The following is a 22,896-nucleotide window of genomic DNA, read 5'->3' on the forward strand; positions in this document are numbered from 1 at the left end:
AAGGTACAAGGGGAGAGAGGGAATAACCTTGGGAAACTGGTGGGGCAGAGCCAAGAGCTAAGGATTCTGAGTCTAGGAGCCGGAAGGTGACAAATACACAGCAAGGGGACCATGAGACACTGTGTGTGATGCAGGTAAGGGGGGGAGAAAAGAGGCCGAGGTGGAAACAGTTAGGCGGAGGGCTCATGGGTGACTGAGACTTTTTCAGAAACTTGTTTTATGTTGTTATGCTATTTTTATGCTTACAAAAAAAAAAAAGCCTCAGGGCAATCGCAGTAGAATTGTTGTGAGATCGGCCTTCAAGATGCTGAGACGCCCAAACAGGGTGAGGGATGGGGTGCCGACGTGCACGTGCCAGTTGGACAGAGGAGAGGGACTTTTCAAAGGATGGACCACCTGGATGAGGCAGCTGGGTAGGTGGAGCTGGAACCAGTGGGTGGGTCTGTGGTGTGGGTTGGGTTGGATGTGGTCTTCAATGACCAGCCTCCTCTGCCCCTTTGGGGATTCAGGTCGCGCTCGCCAAGTGGTGGGCGATTGGCAACTTCTCCTGCAATGCCCAATACTGTTGAATAACAGAGTGATTGAATTTTGAATTGGTGGTTTAGGGGTAACCGGCAAAGTCTCTGGGGCCACAGATATCCTCTGCAGGTGCTCTGCTCCTGGGGCAAAGGCTGGCTGCAGGGGGCTGGCTTGGATCCGGAGCACCCTCCTGGCTCAGATGCTGTTGATGTCCATGACGGGGCATCTCAGCACAAGGGCTGCTCCCCTTTTGTGTGTGCTAGGGGTTCAGGGGGGTCCTGTGGGCCTCCCAACAGTACAAGGCAGCCAGACAGAGGGTGAAACAGCTCTGAACTAACAAAAGCAGCAGCTCTAAGGAGCCACCTCTCCATGGGGTCCAACCCTCGGAAGTTTCCTGCTTTTCTTTCCAGGAGCAAAGGGAGCCGATCTGTGATGAATGACAAGTTCTTCCCAGGAAGCTCAGGCCCCCCCCAGCATCCAGGTGGCTACACCCCAGGGGGATGAGAATTATCACGCACTTCATTTGCATCATGCTTTTTAATTTACCAGAGTGCTTTCGCATTTTTATTTCATTTTGTCTTCCCTACAATCCTGTAAAATAAACAGGGAAGACATAAGCTTACCCTTCCTTTATGTGCGTAAAGCTCGGCCACTTCACCACGTAGATTGTCAAATGATTATATAGGGAAACTGAGTCCCCAAAATGTTAGATAAACTGTCCAAGGGGCCAGAGGCAGAGCAGACACAAAAAGGGTTGTTTGCATCTTCTATGTCAGGGCTTTTCTTGAACAATACTGCCTCCTGGAAGAGGTCCTTAATAATGATGATGGCAAATACAGCGACGGTGATGACAACGGTGGTATGTGTCAGACTCCTGTTCTATATGTTTACAATAGATGAAGAAGTTGGAGAGGGTCAGGAACCAGACTGAAGAGGATCTTGGGTGCCAGGGTCAATAGTTTCAGCTTTTCCCAGGAGCAGTGGAGACCCAGCATGTTTCCAGTTGGGAGTGTGTGCTGGGTTGAACGGTGGCCACTCCCCACCCCACCCCACCCCACCCCGACCCCAAAAGGTATGTCCATGTCCTAATCCCTGGAACCTGCAAATGTGACCTGATTTGGAAAAGGGTCTTTGCACATGTGATTAAGTTTAACTCTTGTTTTATCTGGTGGGACCCAAATCCAATCACCAATGTCCTTATCAGAGGGAGGAAGAGGGAGATGAGAGAGACAGAAGAGGAGGCCATGTAACCACGGAGGCAGAAATTGGAGTGATGCGGCCACAAGCCAAGGAGCCAGGGTCTGCAAGAGGCAGGAAGGATCGTCCCCTCGAGCCCCCGAGAGAGCATAGCCCAGCCAGGTGCCAGACTTCGAGCCTCCAGAACCGTGAGAGAATAAATCTCTGTTGTTTTAAGCTCCCAAGCTTGTGCTGATTTGTCACAGCAGCCACAGGAGACTGATACAGGGTGACCCACGCCACACCAGCAGGTCGGGTTTCATTTCATTTGCTCCCCGCTGCACAGGCGGGTCAGGCCTGGCTCATCGCCTAGGATGGGAGAGCAGGCACCTTAGGGCCTTGCCCAGGTTCCCGAGGTTGGCGAGCACAGAGGCACCACCAGGGCCCACGTGTCCTCACCCCGTCCCAGGGTCTCCCTCACCAAGGTTCAGAAGGCCCCGGTGCCCCAGGCAGCTGAGGACTGTGCCCGCCACCCCATTGTGTTCCTTAACACAGACCCCGCTCCTCGGGAGCTAAAGATATTTTCACCTGATTTGCATCAATTAAGTAAAGGCTCAAAAGAAATCTCTGCCTTTGCTCAGAAAGAATCTACTTGAAAAAAAAAAAAAATAGGAGCGTGAGCTGGGAGGCAGACCCCAAACTCTAGGAAATATTCTTTTCTCTGGCAGTGATAGTTGGTCACCACTCAGAGGCCTCCTCTCATCCTCAGGTTGGTCCCTCTTGGAGGTCAGACCCAAATCTCTCTGGTCTTCAGTTTATTCATCTGCAAAACGGGATCGTTTTAGTGGCTACTTCCCAGGACTATTAGGGAGGATAAAGACAATGAGATAATATGTCCCATGTGTTCAACAAGGTGCCTGCATGAGTCAAGATCTCCATGGATGATGGGGATGGGGATGGGGATGGGGATGGGGATGGGGAAGGGGATGGGGATGGGGATGGGGAAGGGGATGGGGATGGAGGATGGGGTGGGGGATGGGGGTGGGGGATGGGGATGGAGATGGGGGATGGGGATGGGGATGGGGATGGGGGTGGGGATGGGGATGGGGATGGGGAAGGGGAAGGGAAAGGGGATGGGGATGGGGATGGGGAAGGGGATGGGGAAGGGGATGGGGATGGGGAAGGGGATGGGGATGGGGATGGGGATGGGGGATGGGGATGGGAATGGGGTTGGGGATGGGGGATGGGGATGGGGATGGGGTGGGAATGGGGATGGGGGATGGGGATGGGGATAAGGATGGGGATGGGGATAAGGATGGGGATGTGGATGGGGATAGAGATGTGGATGGAGATGGAGATGGTGATGGTGATGGGCATGGGGGATGGGGGATGGGGATGGGAGATGGGGATGGGGCATGGGGGATGTGGATGGGGCATAGGGATGGGGATGGGGATGGGGAATGGGGATGGGGAATGGGGATGGGGGATGGTGGATGGGATGGTGGATGGAGATGGGAATGGGGGATGGGGATGGGGATGGGGGATGGGGATTGGGAATGGGGATGGGGATGGGGATGGGGATGATGATGGTGAAAAAACGTGTGACTAGCATGGGCAGGACTCCCAGGAGGCCATGCAGCTTGTTCGGAGGCTGGAGGACTCAAGAGGAAGGAATCCACTCTTTAGCCTTTCCAAGTGGAACAGGCTTGCCCTGAGCCAGGCCAGTGTACCCAATGTGCAGGGCTCCAGGACCATGCCCACTACCCACCTGGAGAGGAAGCTCCACTTTGCTGCCCAGGGAAAGCCTTGGAGCCTGTCCATCCCGGGGGCACCACCAGCCCTGCCCACCAGTCTCTTTCCTTTCCTGGATCCAGGAGCACTGCCTGGCCAGCCCTCTCGCTGTGTGTTCGATCCAAATTAATTGCCTTTGTTAGGTTAATCGTGCAAGTGTCCCTTTGATTCTTTTTCATCCAGCAGATTCCTGTGTGTTGCTAAAAATACAAACGCATGACTCACAGCCTCTGAGGACCATAAAGGAGAGAGAACACTGCATGGCCTTTCTGCGCTTTGGAGTCAGGCCAGGGTACCAGCCGGGCGGGGGAGCTGAAAATGAGCACGGCCCGCGCGCCCAGCTGCGGGGGCAGAAAGAGGAGGGGTCCCGGCGGGCCAAGCGCTCCGAGCTGTCTGCAGCGTCTTCGGGGCATGACACCACAGTTGTTAAGAAAATGTTTGCCCCGTTTCTTTGAGCTCTTCGTCTGCTCTGCTATTGGGGGCGTTATCTTGTGAAAGGTCAAGACCTCAAGATCCCGGTTCTTGTTTATGGTCGTCTGTATTCCACCTCCCACCTGCTCACACCAGCCTGTAGGAGGCAGTGAGAGGTTCTCAGATGTACGCCCAGATGTGCCCGCTGTGTCTGGGCCCTCCACAGCCTTGCACCAGTGGAGAGAGATCCGCAGGGCACCAGCCTCACCCGAGATGAGCAAGACAGACCCATTCTCACCCCTTCCCTTCTGATGTCGCAGCGGTCCTCCAGCAGCCCCTCACCCCAGCCCTGCCCTGGGAATGTCTTCCACGTTCTGTGAGGTTGGCCTTCGTTTGCTTCAAGGAGAGACCCCGGGACCAAGAGGCAGCATCTCATGACCTTGAAGAGATGGGACTTTGGAATCAGAGACATTCTCTCAGGAAACCTCTGCTTCCTCCTCATCCAAATGGGGGCATTAGTAGACACGCCCCCGCCCCACCCCCCAAGGGTGACGTGATGAGGATTAAGGGAGAGCAAATACGCAAAATCCTCAGCCCAATGCCTGGCCCAGAGAAAGGTTCCGTACATCACCGCTGCTTAGCGGACATTGATACTGTTACTGCATTCATTGCTCCCACACGCGGGGCCCACGCTTACCTCATCCTCACCCCACATCTGGGTCTTCTGCCCTCTTCTTCCTGGGTGCCTCGGCCTCTGAGTCACAAAGACAGTTGGCTGAAAAGCAAACACCATCCGTCCCGCCCCTGGGAAGCAGCCGCTGAAAAACAACAAAGCCTTCAAGAGAATTTCCTTGGCAGCCAAGGCCCTCCGATGAATCGGGGTTCTTTTCTGATTACTTACTGTATTCCAGGCGACCTGCTGGGTCATCTCCGACTCCCCTCCAGGGTGCAGAGCCAGCAGGAACAGGAATGCAGGGTAGGTGAAGGGGAAAGGAGGTGTGTCTGGGCTCAGAAATAAGGGGCTGAGCAATGCCTGTCAGGCTCCCAGGGAAATTTGTGTTGCTCTGACTGGAGCTGAGGGACCAGACATCCCTTCCCGCGCCTGAAGCCCTTCCACAGTGGCCGCCGTCTCCTTCTCCCTGAGGCAAGGGCTATATTGGGGTAGCCTATATGCCCAACACCCTGGAATGCTCCAGCCCTGAATGGGCAGAAGTGAGAGCATCCAGCATCAGGTCAGAGCTGGCTGCCGGGGCTGCACCCACGCCTGCCCCCTGTGCTCTCCTCTGTGATCAATATCTACATGGAGAAGGACAGCAGGACGGACGCCTGGTCGCCGGGGCTCTACTCCCCAGTGCTTCCAAACTCACTGGAAGAAGCTTAAATGTAGGTGTTAGCAGAGAATCACATTAAACAGCAAAATGACCCAGCTGGACATCTGGCGGAGGGCACTCTGTACCCCCAACACCACCACACGTACCCCTTTTGTGAGTGCTGGCTGCAGCCTCACTGATGCATAGGCAGCTGACTTTCCCGCAGCCAAGCCCATGATTAAACCTTTGAGGGTGAAATGTTCTTCCCATGTGGAAGACTAACTGATCCAGCAAGAGTTCGGTGCTATCGGAAGGTCAGTCCCGATACTGGCCACTCCTGATCTACCTTGGGAGTTATGTAGGATTTTTTAAATTGTTAAGAAGGTGGACTGTTCGAATTGTACTTTTATTATATTGCCAGTTTCCATCTTCTTGCCTCTCCGAGGTAAATTGTTGTAATAATGGCCCCAACTTGCTCATGCCTGCCCCTCCATCCATGCCCTTAGCCCCTGCATCCGTGCCCTTAGCCCCTTCATCCATGCCCTTAGCCCCTGCGCACATGCCCTTAGCCACTCCATCCATGCCCTTAGCCCCTCCATCCGTGCCCTTAGCCCCTTCATCCATGCCCTTAGCCCCTGCATCCATGCCCTTAGCCCCTCCATCCGAGCCCTTAGCCCCTGCATCCATGCCCTTAGCCCCTCCATCCATGCCCTTAGCCCCTGCATCCGTGCCCTTAGCCCCTGCATCCATGCCCTTAGCCCCTGCATCCATGCCCTTAGCCCCTCCATCCGAGCCCTTAGCCCCTGCATCCATGCCCTTAGCCCCTCCATCCATGCCCTTAGCCCCTGCATCCATGCCCTTAGCCCCTGCATCCATGCCCTTAGCCCCTGCATCCATGCCCTTAGCCCCTCCATCCATGCCCTTAGCCCCTGCATCCGTGCCCTTAGCCCCTGCGCACATGCCCTTAGCCCCTCCATCCATGCCCTTAGCCCCTGCATCCGTGCCCTTAGCCCCTGCATCCATGCCCTTAGCCCCTCCATCCATGCCCTTAGCCCCTGCATCCATGCCCTTAGCCCCTCCATCCATGCCCTTAGCCCCTGCATCCGTGCCCTTAGCCCCTGCGCACATGCCCTTAGCCCCTCCATCCATGCCCTTAGCCCCTGCATCCATGCCCGTAGCCCCTGCATCCATGCCCTTAGCCCCTCCATCCGAGCCCTTAGCCCCTGCATCCATGCCCTTAGCCCCTGCATCCATGCCCTTAGCCCCTGCATCCGTGCCCTTAGCCCCTGCGCACATGCCCTTAGCCCCTCCATCCATGCCCTTAGCCCCTGCATCCATGCCCTTAGCCCCTGCATCCATGCCCTTAGCCCCTCCATCCGAGCCCTTAGCCCCTGCATCCATGCCCTTAGCCCCTGCATCCATGCCCTTAGCCCCTCCATCCATGCCCTTAGCCCCTCCATCCATGCCCTTAGCCCCTGCATCCATGCCCTTAGCCCCTGCATCCATGCCCTTAGCCCCTGCATCCATGCCCTTAGCCCCTCCATCCATGCCCTTAGCCCCTGCATCCGTGCCCTTAGCCCCTGCGCACATGCCCTTAGCCCCTCCATCCATGCCCTTAGCCCATGCATCCATGCCCTTAGCCCCTGCATCCATGCCCTTAGCCCCTCCATCCGAGCCCTTAGCCCCTGCATCCATGCCCTTAGCCCCTGCATCCATGCCCTTAGCCCCTCCATCCATGCCCTTAGCCCCTGCATCCATGCCCTTAGCCCCTCCATCCGAGCCCTTAACCCCTGCATCCATGCCCTTAGCCCCTGCATCCATGCCCTTAGCCCCTGCATCCATGCCCTTAGCCCCTCCATCCATGCCCTTAGCCCCTGCATCCGTGCCCTTAGCCCCTGCATCCATGCCCTTAGCCCCTCCATCCGAGCCCTTAGCCCCTGCATCCATGCCCTTAGCCCCTCCATCCATGCCCTTAGCCCCTGCATCCATGCCCTTAGCCCCTGCGCACATGCCCTTAGCCCCTGCATCCATGCCCTTAGCCCCTGCGCACATGCCCTTAGCCCCTGCATCCATGCCCTTAGCCCCTCCATCCATGCCCTTAGCCCCTGCATCCGTGCCCTTAGCCCCTGCATCCGTGCCCTTAGCCCCTGCATCCATGCCCTTAGCCCTTGCATCCATGCCCTTAGCCCCTGCATCCATGCCCTTAGCCCCTCCATCCATGCCCTTAGCCCCTCCATCCATGCCCTTAGCCCCTGCATCCATGCCCTTAGCCCCTGCATCCATGCCCTTAGCCCCTGCATCCATGCCCTTAGCCCCTGCGCACATGCCCTTAGCCCCTGCATCCATGCCCTTAGCCCCTCCATCCGTGCCCTTAGCCCCTGCATCCATGCCCTTAGCCCCTGCGCACATGCCCTTAGCCCCTGCGCACATGCCCTTAGCCCCTGCGCACATGCCCTTAGCCCCTCCATCCATGCCCTTAGCCCCTCCATCCATGCCCTTAGCCCCTCCATCCATGCCCTTAGCCCCTGCATCCATGCCCTTAGCCCCTCCATCCATGCCCTTAGCCCCTGCATCCATGCCCTTAGCCCCTGCGCACATGCCCTTAGCCCCTGCACACATGCCCTTAGCCCCTGCATCCATGCCCTTAGCCCCTCCATCCATGCCCTTAGCCCCTGCATCCATGCCCTTAGCCCCTGCGCACATGCCCTTAGCCCCTGCATCCGTGCCCTTAGCCCCTGCATCCATGCCCTTAGCCCCTGCATCCATGCCCTTAGCCCCTGCACCACTGATTCTGAGCCTGGCCACGTGACTGGCTTTGCCAGTGACAGAACAGCAAACGTGACACCGCAGAGGCTTGGAAGGCACTTGTGCACTTTGGACCCCTGAGGCCAGAGTGAAGAAGCATGGGCTCACCTCCTCGAGGGTGAGAGGCCACATGAAGCAGAGATGGGGCGTCGCAGCTGGGATCCCCGGACGAGCAGCCTGCCGCTGGCCAGAATGTGAGTGAGGCCATCCTGGAGGCCCCAGCCCCAGCCCAGCCACCAGCTGATCACGCAGATCAGGTAAACCTGCCCAGAAAAGATCTACCCAGCCAACCCATGGAAAATGGAGAAACGATAGGCACTAAATCTGGGGGTGGTTTATGACTGATACACTCTCCAGCCTCTACCCCACTGTGAGCTGCTGGATGGCAAAGGCTGTATTATTTCAATGTGTATTTCTATGCCTGGAAAAGCACTTTGTAGAGAAAACACTCAGTAAAAGGGGGTACATGGAATACGCACGTACACACACACACGCATGCAGCAGACACGCACATGGACACTCACGCATTTCTCATGCATTTATCTTCTAAATGAACTGTAGATGCGTGAATTTCAAGCATCCCTCCTGCGACGTTCCTGGTGGAGATTTTTGCTGTAGGTACCGCACCTGGCAGCCAGGTCAGTGGGTGTGGCTGCCCTGCATTCTCTGGCCTTAGAGCAGGTCACCCTCAACGCTGCCTGGGACATAGCACCGCCTCAGCTGGTGCTCCAACATCATAGATGAAGAAGCACCACCACGTTCTTGACTAGCTGGGCAATGAGACCTGCAAGAGGGTCCCTGGAGATAGCAATGGAGATCTCACAGGGCAACAGAGACCAGGCCACCTCTTGACTCCCCTTCCAGGAACAAAACTTACGGGGTCCCAGGCTGTCTGGGGGACCACCTCTTTCCACACAGTTAAGACCCACCCCCGACTGTTTTGCCCTAAGAGCCCGCGTGTACTTAGGTGTGACTGGAGTTTCTCCCTCCAGTGTGAGTGGCTTTTTTTACAATCTGAGTTATGGTCTGAGCCTGAGAAATAGCCCCCCTTCCCTCCCCCTGTAACAACAGGGCTCCCATCTCACCTTCCTCTGTATATAAGACTTTTGAGAGCATCTCAGAGTTTACAGGGTCCAAGGTCAGGTTTTCTTCTCAAAACAGCTCAGCGTTCAGAGCTGCCCAACATAGGCTGGTGAGACAGGAGCCGGCCTGGGACAGAGCTCTCGGCAGGATTCCCACCTCACTTCCAACTCCTCAGCCTCCAGCCTGGTGGCCGGTCACATGGCAGCCACCCCGCTGCCCCGGGAGCACCAGGACCTGGAGTCACCCTACTTCTCTCTCAGCCCAAGCCCGACCCAAATCCACGGGAAATGCTCAAAAACCACTGAGCTTAATAAAGTGTTGCCCACGGGTACTGTCATAGACCACTTTAGGAGAACAAATTGCTAGAAGCTTTACGAGGGCAATTTCGCAACATATATAAAATTTTTAAGTGGCCATCCCTGTTGACATCGCACGTTTCCAAGTTAACCTCGAGTATAAAAAGTTTAAGAATGTTTGTCTCAGGACTGTTTGTAACAGCAAAAGAAATTGCTATTACAATTCCCAAATATCCCGGGAACCAAATGCAAAGGCACAAAAAAGAAAAGGGAGATTTTATTTTTCAAGAGGGGAGAAGGGAGAGACCAATTGGAATATCTCTTTTTTAGGGTTATAATCGCATGCTGGGGGCTTCCCTAGTGGCGCAGTTGTTAAGAATCCACCTGCCAATGCAGGGGACATGGGTTCGTGCCCCTGTCTAGGAAGATCCCACATGCCGCGGAGCGGCTGGGCCCGTGAGCCATGGCCGCTGAGCCTGCACGTCCGGAGCCTGTGCTCCGCAATGGGAGAGGCCACAAGAGTGAGAGGCCTGCATACCGGAAAAAAAAAAAAAAAAGACATGTTCTACAAAATAATAATTTAGAAATACAGCTTTTTTCCCACCTATATATTTTGTACAACGACCTCTTCCTGTTTATCTTCAGCATGTGTCCTCATCACAGCCACATCCTACATCCTCTTTTGGGATCTCGAACAATTTTCAGAAGGTATCATTTCCCTGGAAATTTCATCCGAGGCCACAAGGGCCCATTCACTTAATATGAGGACAGTGTTTCATTTTGTTTTGTTTGATTCATTTATCCTGTCAGAAATATTCACAGTTTCCACAAGATAGCCACTTATTGTATTACATTTTAAATTGATATTTAAAGTTGTTTACAACAACATTGATTGAAGTCTAATAGATCAAATATAAAATAATTCCTGTGTGTAAAAACTCTTGCTTTATACTAAATCATACATAGTAAATGTCTATCAACAAGGGATTCCTTATTCAGTGATGACACCTCCATACAGTGGAAGACTACCTCACCTTTAAAAAGAATGTGATAAGGAGATTGGTTCAAGATGGTGGAGTAGAAGGACGTGCGCTCACTCCCTCTTGCAAGAATCACAACTAACTGCTGAACAATCATCGACAGGGAGACACTGGAACTCACCAAAAGAGGTACCCCACATCCAAAGACAAAGGAAAAGCTGCAATGAGATGGTAGGAGGGGCGCAATCACAATAAAATCAAATCCCATAACTGCTGGGTTGGTGACTCACAAACTGGAGAACAATTATACCACAGAAGTCCACCCACTGGAGTGAAGATTCTGAGCCCCACGTCAGGTTTCCCAACCTCGGGGTCCAGCAACGGGAGGAGAAATTCCTAGAGAATCAGACTTTGAAGGCTAGCAGGATTTGATTGCAGGACTTTGACAGGACTGAGGGAAACAGAGACTCCACTCTCGGAGGGCACACACTAAGTAGTGTGTGCATCGGGACCCAGGGGAAGGAGCAGTGACCCCATAGGAGACTGAACCGGACCTACCTGCTAGTGTTGGAGGGTCTCCTGCAGAGGCAGGGGGTGGCTGTGGCTCGCCGTGGGACACTGGCAGCAGAAGTTCTGGGAAGTACTCCTTGGCATGAGCCCTCCCAGAGTACGCCATTAACCCCACCAAAGAGTCCGGTAGGCTCCAGTGCTGGGTTGCCTCAGGCCAAACAACCAACAGGGAGGGAACCCAGCCCCACCCATTAGCAGACAAGCAGATTAAAGTTTTACTGAGCTCTTCCCACCAGAGCAACCCCCAGCTCTACCCACCACCAGTCCCTCCCATCAGGAAGATTGCACAAGTCTCTTAGATAGCCTTATCCACCAGAGGGCAGACAGCAGAAGCAAGAAGAACTACAATTCTGCAGCCTGTGGAACAAAAACCACATTCACAGAAAGATAGACAAAATGAAAAGGCAGAGGAGTATGTACCAGATGAAGGAACAAGATAAAACCCCAGAGAAACAACTAAATGAAGTGGAGATAGGCAACCTTCCAGAAAAAGAATTCAGAATAATGATGGTGAAGATGATCCAGGACCTCGGAAAAAGAATGGAGGCAAAGATCGAGAAGATGCAAGAAATGTTTAACAGAGACCTAGAAGAATTAAAGAACAAACAAACAGAGATGAACAATACAATAGCTGAAATGAAAAAATACACTAGAAGGAATCAATAACAGAATAACTGAGGCAGAAGACCGGATAAGTGACCTGGAAGACAGAATGGTGGAATTCATGGCCATGGAACAGAATAAAGAAAAAAGAATGAAAAGAAATGAAGACATCCTAAGAGACCTCTGGGACAACATTAAATGCACCAACATTTGCATTATAGGGGTTCCACAAGGAGAAGAGAGAGAGAAAGGACCCGAGAAAATATGTGAAGAGATTATAGTTGAAAATTTCCCTAACATGGGAAAGGAAATAGCCACCCAAGTCCAGGAAGTGCAGAGAGTCCCAGGCAGGATAAATCCAAGGAGAAACACACAGAGACACATAGTAATCAAATTGACAAAAATTAAAGACAAAGAAAAATTATTAAAAGCAACAAGGGGAAAATGACAAATAATAACCCATAAGGTTAACAGCTTATTTCTCAGCAGAAACTCTACAAGCCAGAAGGGAGTGGCAGGACATATTTAAAGTGATGAAAGGGAAGAACCTACAACCAAGATTACTCTACCCGGCAAGGATCTCATTCAGATTCGATGGAGAAATCAAAAGCTTTACAGACAAGCAAAAGCTAAGAGAACTCAGCACCACCAAACCAGCTCTACAACAAATGCTAAAGGAACTTCTCTAAGTGGGAAACACAAGAGAAGAAAAGGACATACAAAAACAAACTCAAAACAATTAAGAAAATTGTAATAGGAACATACATATCGATAATTACCTTAAATGTGAATGGATTAAATGCTCCAACCAAAAGACACATGTTCACTGAATGGATACAAAAACATATATATGCTGTCTACAAGAGACCCACTTCAGACCTAGGGACACATACAGACTGAAAGTGAGGGGATGGAAAAAGATATTCCATGCAAGTGGAAATCAAAAGAAAGCTGGAGTCACAATACTCATATCAGATAAAATAGACTTTAAAATAAAGAATGTTACAAGAGACAAGGAAGGACACTACATAATGATCAAGGGATCAATCCAAGAAGAAGATATAACAATTATAAATATATATGCACGCAACATAGGAGCACCTCAATACATAAGGCAACTGCTAACAGCTATAAAAGAGGAAATCAACAGTAACACAATAATAGTGGCGGACTTTAACACCTCACTTACACCAATGGACAGATCATCCGAAATGAAAATAAATGAGGAAACAGAAGCTTTAAATGACACAATAGACCAGATAGATTTAATTGATATTTATAGGACATTCCATCCAAAAACAGCAGATTACACTTTCTCCTCAAGTGCGCACGGAACATTCTCCAGGATAGATCACATCTTGGGTCACAAATCAAGCCTCAGTAAATTTAAGAAAATTGAAACCATAGCAAGCATCTTTTCTGACCACAACGCTATGAGATTAGAAATGAATTACAGGGGAAAAAATGTAAAAAACACAAACACATGGAGGCTAAACAATACGTTACTAAATAACCAAGAGATCACTGAAGAAATCAAAGAAGAAATCAAAAAAATACCTAGAGACAAATGACAATGAAAACACGATGATCCAAAACCTATGGGATGCAGCAAAAGCAGTTCTAAGAGGGAAGTTTATAGCTATACAAGCCTACCTCAAGAAACAAGAAAAATCTCAAATAAACAATCTAACCTTACACCTAAAGGAACTAGAGAAAGAAGAACAAGCAAAACCCAAAGTTAGCAGAAGGAAAGAAATCATAAAGATCAGAGCAGAAATAAATGAAATAGAAACAAAGAAAACAATAGCAAAGATCAATAAAACTAATAGCTTGTTCTTTGAGAAGATAAACAAAATTGATAAACCATTAGCCAGACTCATCAAGAAAAAGAGGGAGGGGACTCAAATCAATAAAATTAGAAATGAAAAAGAAGAAGTTACAACAGACACTGCAGAAATACATAGCATCCTAAGAGACTACTACAGGCAACTCTATGCCAATAAAATGGACAACCTGGAAGAAATGGACAAATTCATGGAAAGGTATAACCTTCCAAGACTGAACCAGGAAGAAATAGAAAATATGAACAGACCAATCACGAGTAATGAAATTGGAACTGTGATTAAAATCCTTCCACCAAAAAAAGTCCAGGATCAGATGGCTTCACAGGTAAATTCTATCAAACATTTAGAGAAGAGCTAACACCCATCCTTCTCAAACTCTTCTCAATAATTGCAGAGGAGAGAACACTCCCAAACTCATTCTATGAGGCCATCATCACCCTGATACCAAAACCAGACAAAGATACTACAAAAAAACAGAAAATTACAGACCAATATCACTGATGAACATAGATCCAAAAATCCTCAACAAAATGCTAGCAAACAGAATCCAACAACACATTAAAAGGATCATACACCATGATCAAGTGGGATTTATCCCAGGGATGCAAGGATTCTTCAATATATGCGAATCAATCAACATGACACACCATATTAACAAACTGAAGAATAAAAACCATATGATCATCTCAATAGATGCAGACAAAGCTTTTGACAAAATTCAACACCCATTTATGATAAAAGCTCTCCAGAAAGTGGGCATAGAGGGAAACTTCCTCAATATAATAAAGGCCGTATACAACAAACCCACAGCAAACATCATTCTCAGTGGTGAAAAACTAAAAGCATTTCCTCTAAGATCAGGTACGAGACAAGGATGTCCACTCTCACCACTATTATTCAACATACTTTTGGAAGTCTTAGCCATGGCAATCAGAGAAGAAAAAGAAATAAAAGGAACACAAACTGGAAAAGAGGCAGTAAAACTGTCACTGTTTGCAGATGACATGATACTATACATAGAGAATTCTGAAGATGCCACCAGAAAACTACTAGAACTAATCAATGAATTTGGGAAATTTGTAGGATACAAAATTAATGCACAGAAATCCCTTGCATTCCTATACACTAATAATGAAAGGTCAGAAAGAGAAATTAAGGAAACAATCCCATTCACCATTGCAACAAAAAGAATAAAATACCTAGGAATAAACCTACCTAAGGAGGTAAAAGACCTGTACTCAGGAAACTATAAGACACCGATGAAAGAAATTAAAGATGATACCAACAGATGGAGAGATATACCATGTTCGTGGATTGGAAGAATCAATATTGTGAAAATGACTATACTACCCAAAGCAATCTACAGATTCAATGCAATCCCTATCAAATTACCAATGGCATTTTTTACAGAACTAGAACAGGGCTTCCCTGGTGGCGCAGTGGTTGAGAGTCCGCCTGCCGATGCAGGGGACACGGGTTCGTGCCCTGGTCCGGGAAGATCCCACATGCCGTGGAGCAGCTAGGCCCTTGAGCCATGGCTGCTGAGCCTGAGCGTCCGGAGCCTGTGCTCCACAATGGGAGAAGCCACAACAGTGAGAGGCCCGCGTACCACCAAAAAAAGAACTAGAACAAAAAATCTTAAAATTCGTATGGAGACAAAAATCAATCTTGAGGGAAAATAAACAGAGCTGGAGGAATCAGACTCCCTGACTTCAGACTATACTACAAAGCTATAGTAATCAAGACAATATGGTACTGGCACAAAAACAGAAATATAGATCAATGGAACAGCATAGAAAGCCCAGAGATAAACCCATGCAACTATGGTCAAATAATCTATGACAAGGAGGCAAGGATATACAATGGAGAAAAGACAGTCTCTTCAATAAGTGGTGCTGGGAAAACTGGACAGCTACATACAAAAGAGTGAAATTAGAACACTTCCTAACATCATATACAAAAATAAACTCAAAATGGATTAAAGACCTAAATGTAAGACTGGACACTATAAAACTCTTCGAGGAAAACATAGGAAGAAAACTCTTTGACATAAATCACAGCAAGATCTTTTTTGACCCACCTCCTAGATTAAAAAACTTATAAACAAATGGGACCTAATGAAACTTAAAAGCTTTTGCACAGCAAAGGAAACTATAAACAATATGAAGAGACAACTCTCAGAATGGGAGAAAATATTTGCAAATGAATCAACGGACAAAGGATTAATCTCCAAAATATACAAACAGCTCATGTAGTTTAATATTAAAAAAAACAACAACCCAATCAAAAAATGGGCAGAAGACCTAAATAGACATTTCTCCAAAGAAGACATACATATGGCCAAGAGGCACATGAAAAGCTGCTCAACATCACTAATTATTAGAGAAATGCAAATCAAAACTACAATGAGGTATCACCTCACACCAGTTAGAATGGGCTTCATCAGACAATCTACAAACAACAAATGCTGGAGAGGGTGTGGAGAAAAGGGAACCCTCTTGCACAGTTGGTGGGAATGTAAATTGATACAGCCACTATGGAGAACAGTATGGAGGTTCCTTAAAAAACTAAAAATAGAATTACCATATGACCCAGCAATTCCACTACTGGGCATATACCCTGAGAAAACCATAATTGAAAAAGACACATGCATCCCAATGTTCATTGCAGCACTATTTACAATAGCCAGGTCATGGAAGCAACCTAAATACCCATCGACAGATGAATGGATAAAGAAGATGTGGTACATATATATAATGGAATATTACTCAGCCATAAAACAGAATGAAATTGGGTCATTTGTAGAGACGTGGATTGACCTAGAGACTGTCATACAGAGTGAAGTAAATCAGAAAGAGAAAAACAAATATCATATATTAACGCATATATATGAAATCTAGAAAAATGGTTCAGATGAACTGGTTTGCAGGGCAGAAATAGAGACACAGGTGTAGAGAACAAATATATGGACATCAAGGGGGGAAAGTGGCAGGGGTGGTGGTGGTGGGATAAATTGGGAGATTGGGATTGACATATATACACTAATATGTATAAAATAGGTAACTGATAAGAACCTGCTGTATAAAAAATAAATAAATAAAATTCAAATAAAAAAAGAATGTGATAGACCTCAAACACAGAAGACATCTGCACTATATTTCTTTTTTCTTTTTTTTTTTTTTCTGCGGTACGCGGGCCTCTCACTGTTGTGGCCTCTCCCATTGTGGAGCACAGGCTCCGGATGCGCAGGCTCAGCGGCCATGGCTCACGGGCCCAGCCGCTCCGCGGCATGTGGGATCTTCCCGGACCGGGGCACGAACCCGCGTCCCCTGCATCGGCAGGCAGACTCTCAACCACTGCACCACCAGGGAAGCCCTGCACTATATTTCTGAATGAAAAGAGCACACTATGGAACAAGATGTACAGTGTGATCCTATTTTTAAATACATTTATATGTTAATAATTGCATTAAATTATATAAATTAAAATAGATCATATTATTGAGTTATTATCAAGGCAAGTAGGATGGTGAAAGTGTTCACTTTTGTGAAGTGCTGGCATTGCCTGGGAAGTGGGAAAATATTATATTTCCTTTATATTAGTCTTTAATAAATCAAGGAAGAGTGTTGTAATCTCTAGTAGGATAACCGCTAAAAGACAGTTTAACTAACAAGCTAATGGTGGAGGAAATGAAACAGTAGTATTCACCTGATTCGTCCAAAAGAAGGCAAGAAAGGAAATAAAATGGAACACAGAACAGGTGGGACAAGTAAAAACCCCATAGTACAATGGCAGATTTAAACCCTAACACATCAGTAATTTGATTAAATGTAAATGAATTAAAAGACACAGATTGTCAGACTTGATTTTATTTTTTTAATGAATTTTCTTATTTATTTATTTTTGGCTGCGTTGGGTCTTCGCTGCTGCGCGCAACCTTTCTCTGGTTGCAGCGAACAGGGGCTACTCTTCGTTGCGGTGCGCAGGCTTCTCATTGCGGTGGCTTCTCTTGTTGCGGAGCACGGGCTCTAGGCACACGGGCCTCAGTAGTTGTGGCACGTGGTGTCAGTAGCTGTGGCTCACAGGCTCTAGAGCGCAGGCTCAGTAGTGGTGGCTCCCTGGCTTAGTTGCGCCGCGGCATGTGGGATCTTCCCGGACCAGGGCTCGAACCTGTGTCCCCTGCATTGGCAGGTGGATTCTTAACCACTGCGCCACCAGGGAAGCCCCTGATTTTTTTTTTTTTAATTAAACTATGTGTTTCTTATAATATCACAGAATGTTGAAAGTAAAAGGATGGCAAACAGGACAGATTTATTTGTGGCTCACGTGAGTACGCTGGGGGGACAGGGTGACTTCCAGGGTGTGGCTCAGCCTTGTGGCTGCTCCCCGGTGCTGGTGAGTCTCACACAGGCAATTCAATGCTTCCTTCAGGATATGGCAGGCATCATCACCCTGCTCACGTTTTATCACCAAAGCATGTCACCTGGCCTCGCCTTCCTCAAGGGGGCGGGAGGTGCAGCAACCACATGGTCAGAACCAGGAGAATCTAACACACACAGTGGGGAACAACAAGACACAGAGGGAAGCAGGGGGACACAGTGGGGTGCAGTCTTCTAACTCAGATCTCTGTCCTCTTATAGGGTCCTCCAGATGGCTGGCTGTTTTGCTGTTTTGTGTGTGTGTGTGTGTGTGTGTGAAAGTCAGAGAGAGACACACATCTGTAATGTTAACTGCAACCAGCAGAACTCCACCTGGCCTGCTGGCCAGGTGTTGGCTGCCACCAGGTCCAGGGAAGCTCCCTTCCGAGGCTTCGTTCAACCTTGTTGGCTGGAACTGGGTCACAGGTAGAATAAGTCATGGGCCAGAAAGAGGCAGATGACCCAGGAAGCTGAGGGGAGCAGCCCTCCCAGGCCTCAGTGACTCACGAGCAGCCCAGCGCTCCCTGTCTTGAAGGACACTCACTGCCCCAGCCACGTACTTTCAAAGACTGCTTTACACCTCCTCCTCTCAGCTGAACTCATGTCCACGCTGTCCTGGCAGGTGGGAGGGCAGTAAGTGCAGGCCAAGGTTATGCCTTCAACCAAGAACAGTCATGTCTGTTGCTTTCTTCCATGGCCAAACGCCTCACTGTGGCCAATCTCCAGCATATGTCCCTGCCGGTCACAAGGGTCAGGATGAGCATGTAAACGGGCAGGTGGAAACTGGACTCCACGCTCGCTCTCCTGTCTGTTGGTTTTGGACCTCATTTGGTCCAACTTTGCCCAGGTTATCACCAAGGGTTTCAAATGTGGATGCTTCAGCCTAGGACACGTTAGTCTAATCCACCTATGGAAGATTCCAGGTGCTTTGGAACCTTAGAAATGTCCACCAGGCAGTAGGATGTATGGATCAGAAGCTCAGAAGGAAGGCTTGGCCTCGAGATATACATATAGGGACTGTCTCAGTTATCTGTTGCTGTGTGACCGGCCACCCCAAACATGGTGTAGAATAATCCCTCTATTACGCACAGCAGTGGGACAGGAATGTGGATGGAGCACGGTGTGGGTGGCTTGTGTCTGTTCTGCAATGTCTGGGACCTCAGCTGGAAAGGCTCAGTGTACAGGGGTGACCTGAATGGCTGGGGCTGGAATGCACTGGAAGCATCTCCCTGGCACCTGGGCTGGATGCCTCTGCAGGACCGGTCCATCCGAGCACTTACCACTCGGGCCTCCATGGGCCTTCGGTCTCCTACAGATGGTGACCGAGTTCCAAGAAAGATGTCCCAAGAGCGTGTCAGAAAGTCACTCTTCCAAGGGACCAGACAGAGGCTGCCTGGCTTTTTCTGACCTTGTCTCAGGAACCATGTGATCCACAGCGTCTACCAATGACAAGGGAGTCACGAAGGCCAGCCCAGAGTCAGGGGAAGGGAATGAAAGCCCGGTCCTCAATGGAGAGAGGTGGGATCACATTGCAGGAGACACGTGGGGAGGGACAGGAGATGTTGATGAGGCTGGAGTTATGGGGCCCCAAGCGTCATCAGCGCGCGGTGGGATTTGGAATAGTGGAATTAAGATGTAGAATGAGAAGAATGTCGTGCAGGGCAGAGGGAGAGAAACCTCATGGGAGACGGGGAGAAGCACCGCAGGGAAGGAAGGACCAGGGTGGACCAGGGTGTACGGCATCTCCAGCACATGCGCAGCGGCAGGGCTTCCAGCTCACCTGCTATAAGCCGACCAGTGATTTATGTGCGGGCTTCTAGTTCCCCATCCATTGGGAGGGGACGTGGAAAGGAGTTCTGAAAATTTAAGGTGTTGACCTCTTTAGATTGTTCTCACCGAATGTCATTTAAGTTATAGTCAGGGTTGGGAGGGGACAGGGAAGGAAGGGTTCACTGAGATGGAAGAACAGGGTGGGGCTGAGGTGTCGGAAGGAAAACAGAGCACCTCGCCAGAGCCTCCTCTGCTTATCCTGCTCCCTCTGTCCAAATAAGGACCCAGCTAGAGGTCCTCAGAGCCCCTCCAGCCTCTGGAGAGTCCTCACCTGCTGCCTCCACTTGCCCTCATCTGCCCCCCCACACACACGCGTGCGCGCGCACACACACACACTCACACTCACACACACTCACATGCTCACTCACACACACACACACACACACACACACACACACAATCACTCTTCCAAATAGACATGACGGTGGCTCTTGCTCCATAGACCTGGGAGCTTTCCCAGATAAAAGGACAAGCAATAAAATCATGGGCTTGACTCTTCTTTATCCAATTACCACTCTTATTGGAGCCCGGGATCCTGCAGGTGCAGAGGGAGGAAGGCACTGATGAAATCTCGCAGAGAAGCTCATTAGAAGCAGCAGCTGGGAACGTCCCACTCCTGGAGCCGCTCTTCCAGGGACAAGTCACCGGAATTCCCTGCTTGGAGGAGGGAGGTTAAGGCAAGGCCACCTCTCTCCACCCCAACCCCCCACTTCTTGGTGGGGTGAGGAGAGTGTCCTGCGCTTGGGGAGTTTGGGGTCACACCTGCCTGGCATCTCGCCACACCTCTGGCCCCTCTGTGCTACCAGTCACTTATTCCATGCCAGCCTCAGTTCCCATATCTGTAACATGGGAATTGTAACATCATAAACCTTCAAAGGTTATTTTCGGAACATCCCAGGGCCGTGCTCATGCACGCATTTGTAAATCATTAATGCATGCGCTGTAAAAATATTGTGTGTTAGAAAAGATATTTTGTGTTCATGGAGAGGGAAAAACAACAGATTCTGGGAGCTGTGAGTGTGAGCTCAGGACATCCAGAGCAGGGCATGGAAACGACTTCCGTGGCCCCGGGGGCCAGGGCAGCACATGAAGGATGGGTGGACGGTGAGGCAGCACCACAGTCTCCGCCCGGCCCGACACTATGGCTCTGCAGCGGCCAGTGAGCCAGAGCTGGTCCCTCGCCTCCTGCCTTCCCCTCTGAACGGTTTCCAGGAAAGGCTCTGTTGCCATGGGAACACATGTCCAATTATTCTACTTGCAGAAAATCACTCATCAGCCAACTTGGCTGGAACATATTCCTTTTCTACAGAACAAAACTGCCTCTTGTTTTTTTACCTCTGCCACGACCAGATCTTTGAGCGAAGAAGTGGAGAAGCGGTTCAGGGGATTCAGGCCACAAGAGAGGTGGTCTTCTCGGCAGAGAAGGCAGAGGGTACTAGAGACAAGCAGGCCCTTTAGTAAAGCACAGGCAGCCTCCCCATGTCTGCAGGTTGGTGCTCAAGCTGGCGCCTCCTGAAGGGGCTGAGGGATGGCCGGTAGGCAAGGACTGGGGCCTTTGATCCCCTCTGGTCACCCGCTCTGAGCCAGGCTCTACTAGACACTGGGCAGAAAGGGATGCTTCCAGCACCTGTTTATGCCTTCAGTGGGGGGAATCAGAGTCCAGAGGGGAGTGGAGACTGGTGAGCAGATCAATAACAATAAGTGATCAGGACACAATAGAATATGTTCAGAGTAGTCAGAAGTAGACCAAGGAGGCAAGAGAATGGAGGAAGGTAAATTGGAGGCTGGGTTTTGGTGTATGAATATGAGCTTGCCAAACAGACAAGGGATGAGGGTGTGTGCTCTGGGCAGAGGAGACATGGTTAAGGAGTGGAGTCCTGGAGCAACAAAGTGCATTCTGAGAGCCAGTGGTTGAACGCTGCCCCAGTGGGGCACTCAGATGGGGAGGGGAGGGAGATGGGGTGGGCAGGATTAGAGGTTGGAAGCCACATGTGCCCTTCAAGGAGGGTGGCCTTTACCCTGTGTGCAGCTGGAAGAACTCAGTCAGGTTGGCATTCGGCAGAGGCAGGCAGGACAGAGAGAAGGATGGAGCCTGGAAGACTGGCCAGCAGGTGCGACCACCATCTGGGGAAAGGAGAGGAGGCTCAAATGGTGTCAGCACAAAAGGAACAAATGAGGATCTGCAGGTGGGGGACACTGAGGGTGGAGCCCCAGGACCAGAACTCCACCCAGTTCTCAGCTCTGGGAGACAAAGTTTGGAGACAGCCTTAACCAGCTGGGGAACGGCGGAGGGGTGGGTCTGGGGGAAGGAGCAATATAGATGGGGTCACGCTGAGCAGAGGAGGCAGTGAGGTGTCGATCGCCTGAGTTCAAATCCCAGCACTGCTGCTTAGCGGCCATCTCTGTGTCCTTAGGCAAATCACTGACCCTCAAGGAGACTTGTTTCCTCTTTTGTAAAATGACACCCATTTCCTCGGGTCCTTGTGAGGATTCACTGAGGTCGGCATGAAAGGTGTGTGGTAAGTACTCCAGGATGCCAGCAGCTCTGAGCCCACGGCTCCCAGGGTTCCGGGTCAGGGTCCCCTTGCAGCTGCTGCAGCGCGCGACCCCCGCGAGGCCCAGTAAAGGAGCTGGTCCCCTGCGCACATCCTGGAGCTCACCCTGCCATCTTAAACCTTGCATAGGTGAGCAGTCCTCCTGGGATTGTGTTCTCCGGGACAGTCGCTGCAGGAAGCCCACCGGCCTGGCATTCCCAGCCTTTGGGCCCCATCTTATCGCTTGGAGCACATTGACTGGGCCTTAATCCTGGGTTAGGTGTCCTACCTGCCTAGGGTGGCGTGACTTCTCAGGGACAGAAGCTTCTCTCCCAGCTGGCCCACTCGGAAGACCTCGTGTGTTCGTGTGTGGCCCCCTTCCACTGAGGACCTCCTGGCTCTTGGGAAGGAGCAGTCAGGTCTCTGGACCTGCTCCTTGTGTCTTGGAAATGCCCCAGGAAATGACTTACCTTGACTACCTTCACCCACCAGCACCTCTCAGCCAGACACACCACTAGTTCCCCCCAAGCAGAGCAATAACAGGGGACTCCGGCATGGTGGGCCTTCCAAAGGTGCTGACCCCGCTTAGGCTCCTTCCTCAGCACAGCGCCCGCCCATCTGACACCCTCGCGAAATGTGTGTTAGCGGATGAATTAATGAATAAACATAAAGCTTCGTCTCTAAGGTGGCCTCAATTCTCCCTAGTGGCCAGCGTTCATCTGCAAG

At 50.2% G+C, this 22,896-nt stretch overlaps 1 protein-coding gene across 1 annotated transcript; it reads right to left on the bottom strand.

Annotated features, from left to right (window-relative positions):
• Positions 1–5,063: 5,063 nt before the first annotated feature.
• On the bottom strand, positions 5,064–6,671 carry LOC138413901 (golgin subfamily A member 6-like protein 2). The gene is made up of 2 exons (XM_069540117.1): positions 5,684–6,671; positions 5,064–5,095 (listed from the first exon to the last, which is right to left on the bottom strand). The coding sequence occupies exons 1-2, from the start codon at positions 6,669–6,671 to the stop codon at positions 5,064–5,066; spliced, it is 1,020 nt and encodes a 339-aa protein (XP_069396218.1).
• Positions 6,672–22,896: the final 16,225 nt, after the last annotated feature.

This window comes from Delphinus delphis, chromosome 19 (assembly GCF_949987515.2).
Source record: "Delphinus delphis chromosome 19, mDelDel1.2, whole genome shotgun sequence".
Taxonomy (NCBI): Eukaryota; Metazoa; Chordata; class Mammalia; order Artiodactyla; family Delphinidae; genus Delphinus; species Delphinus delphis.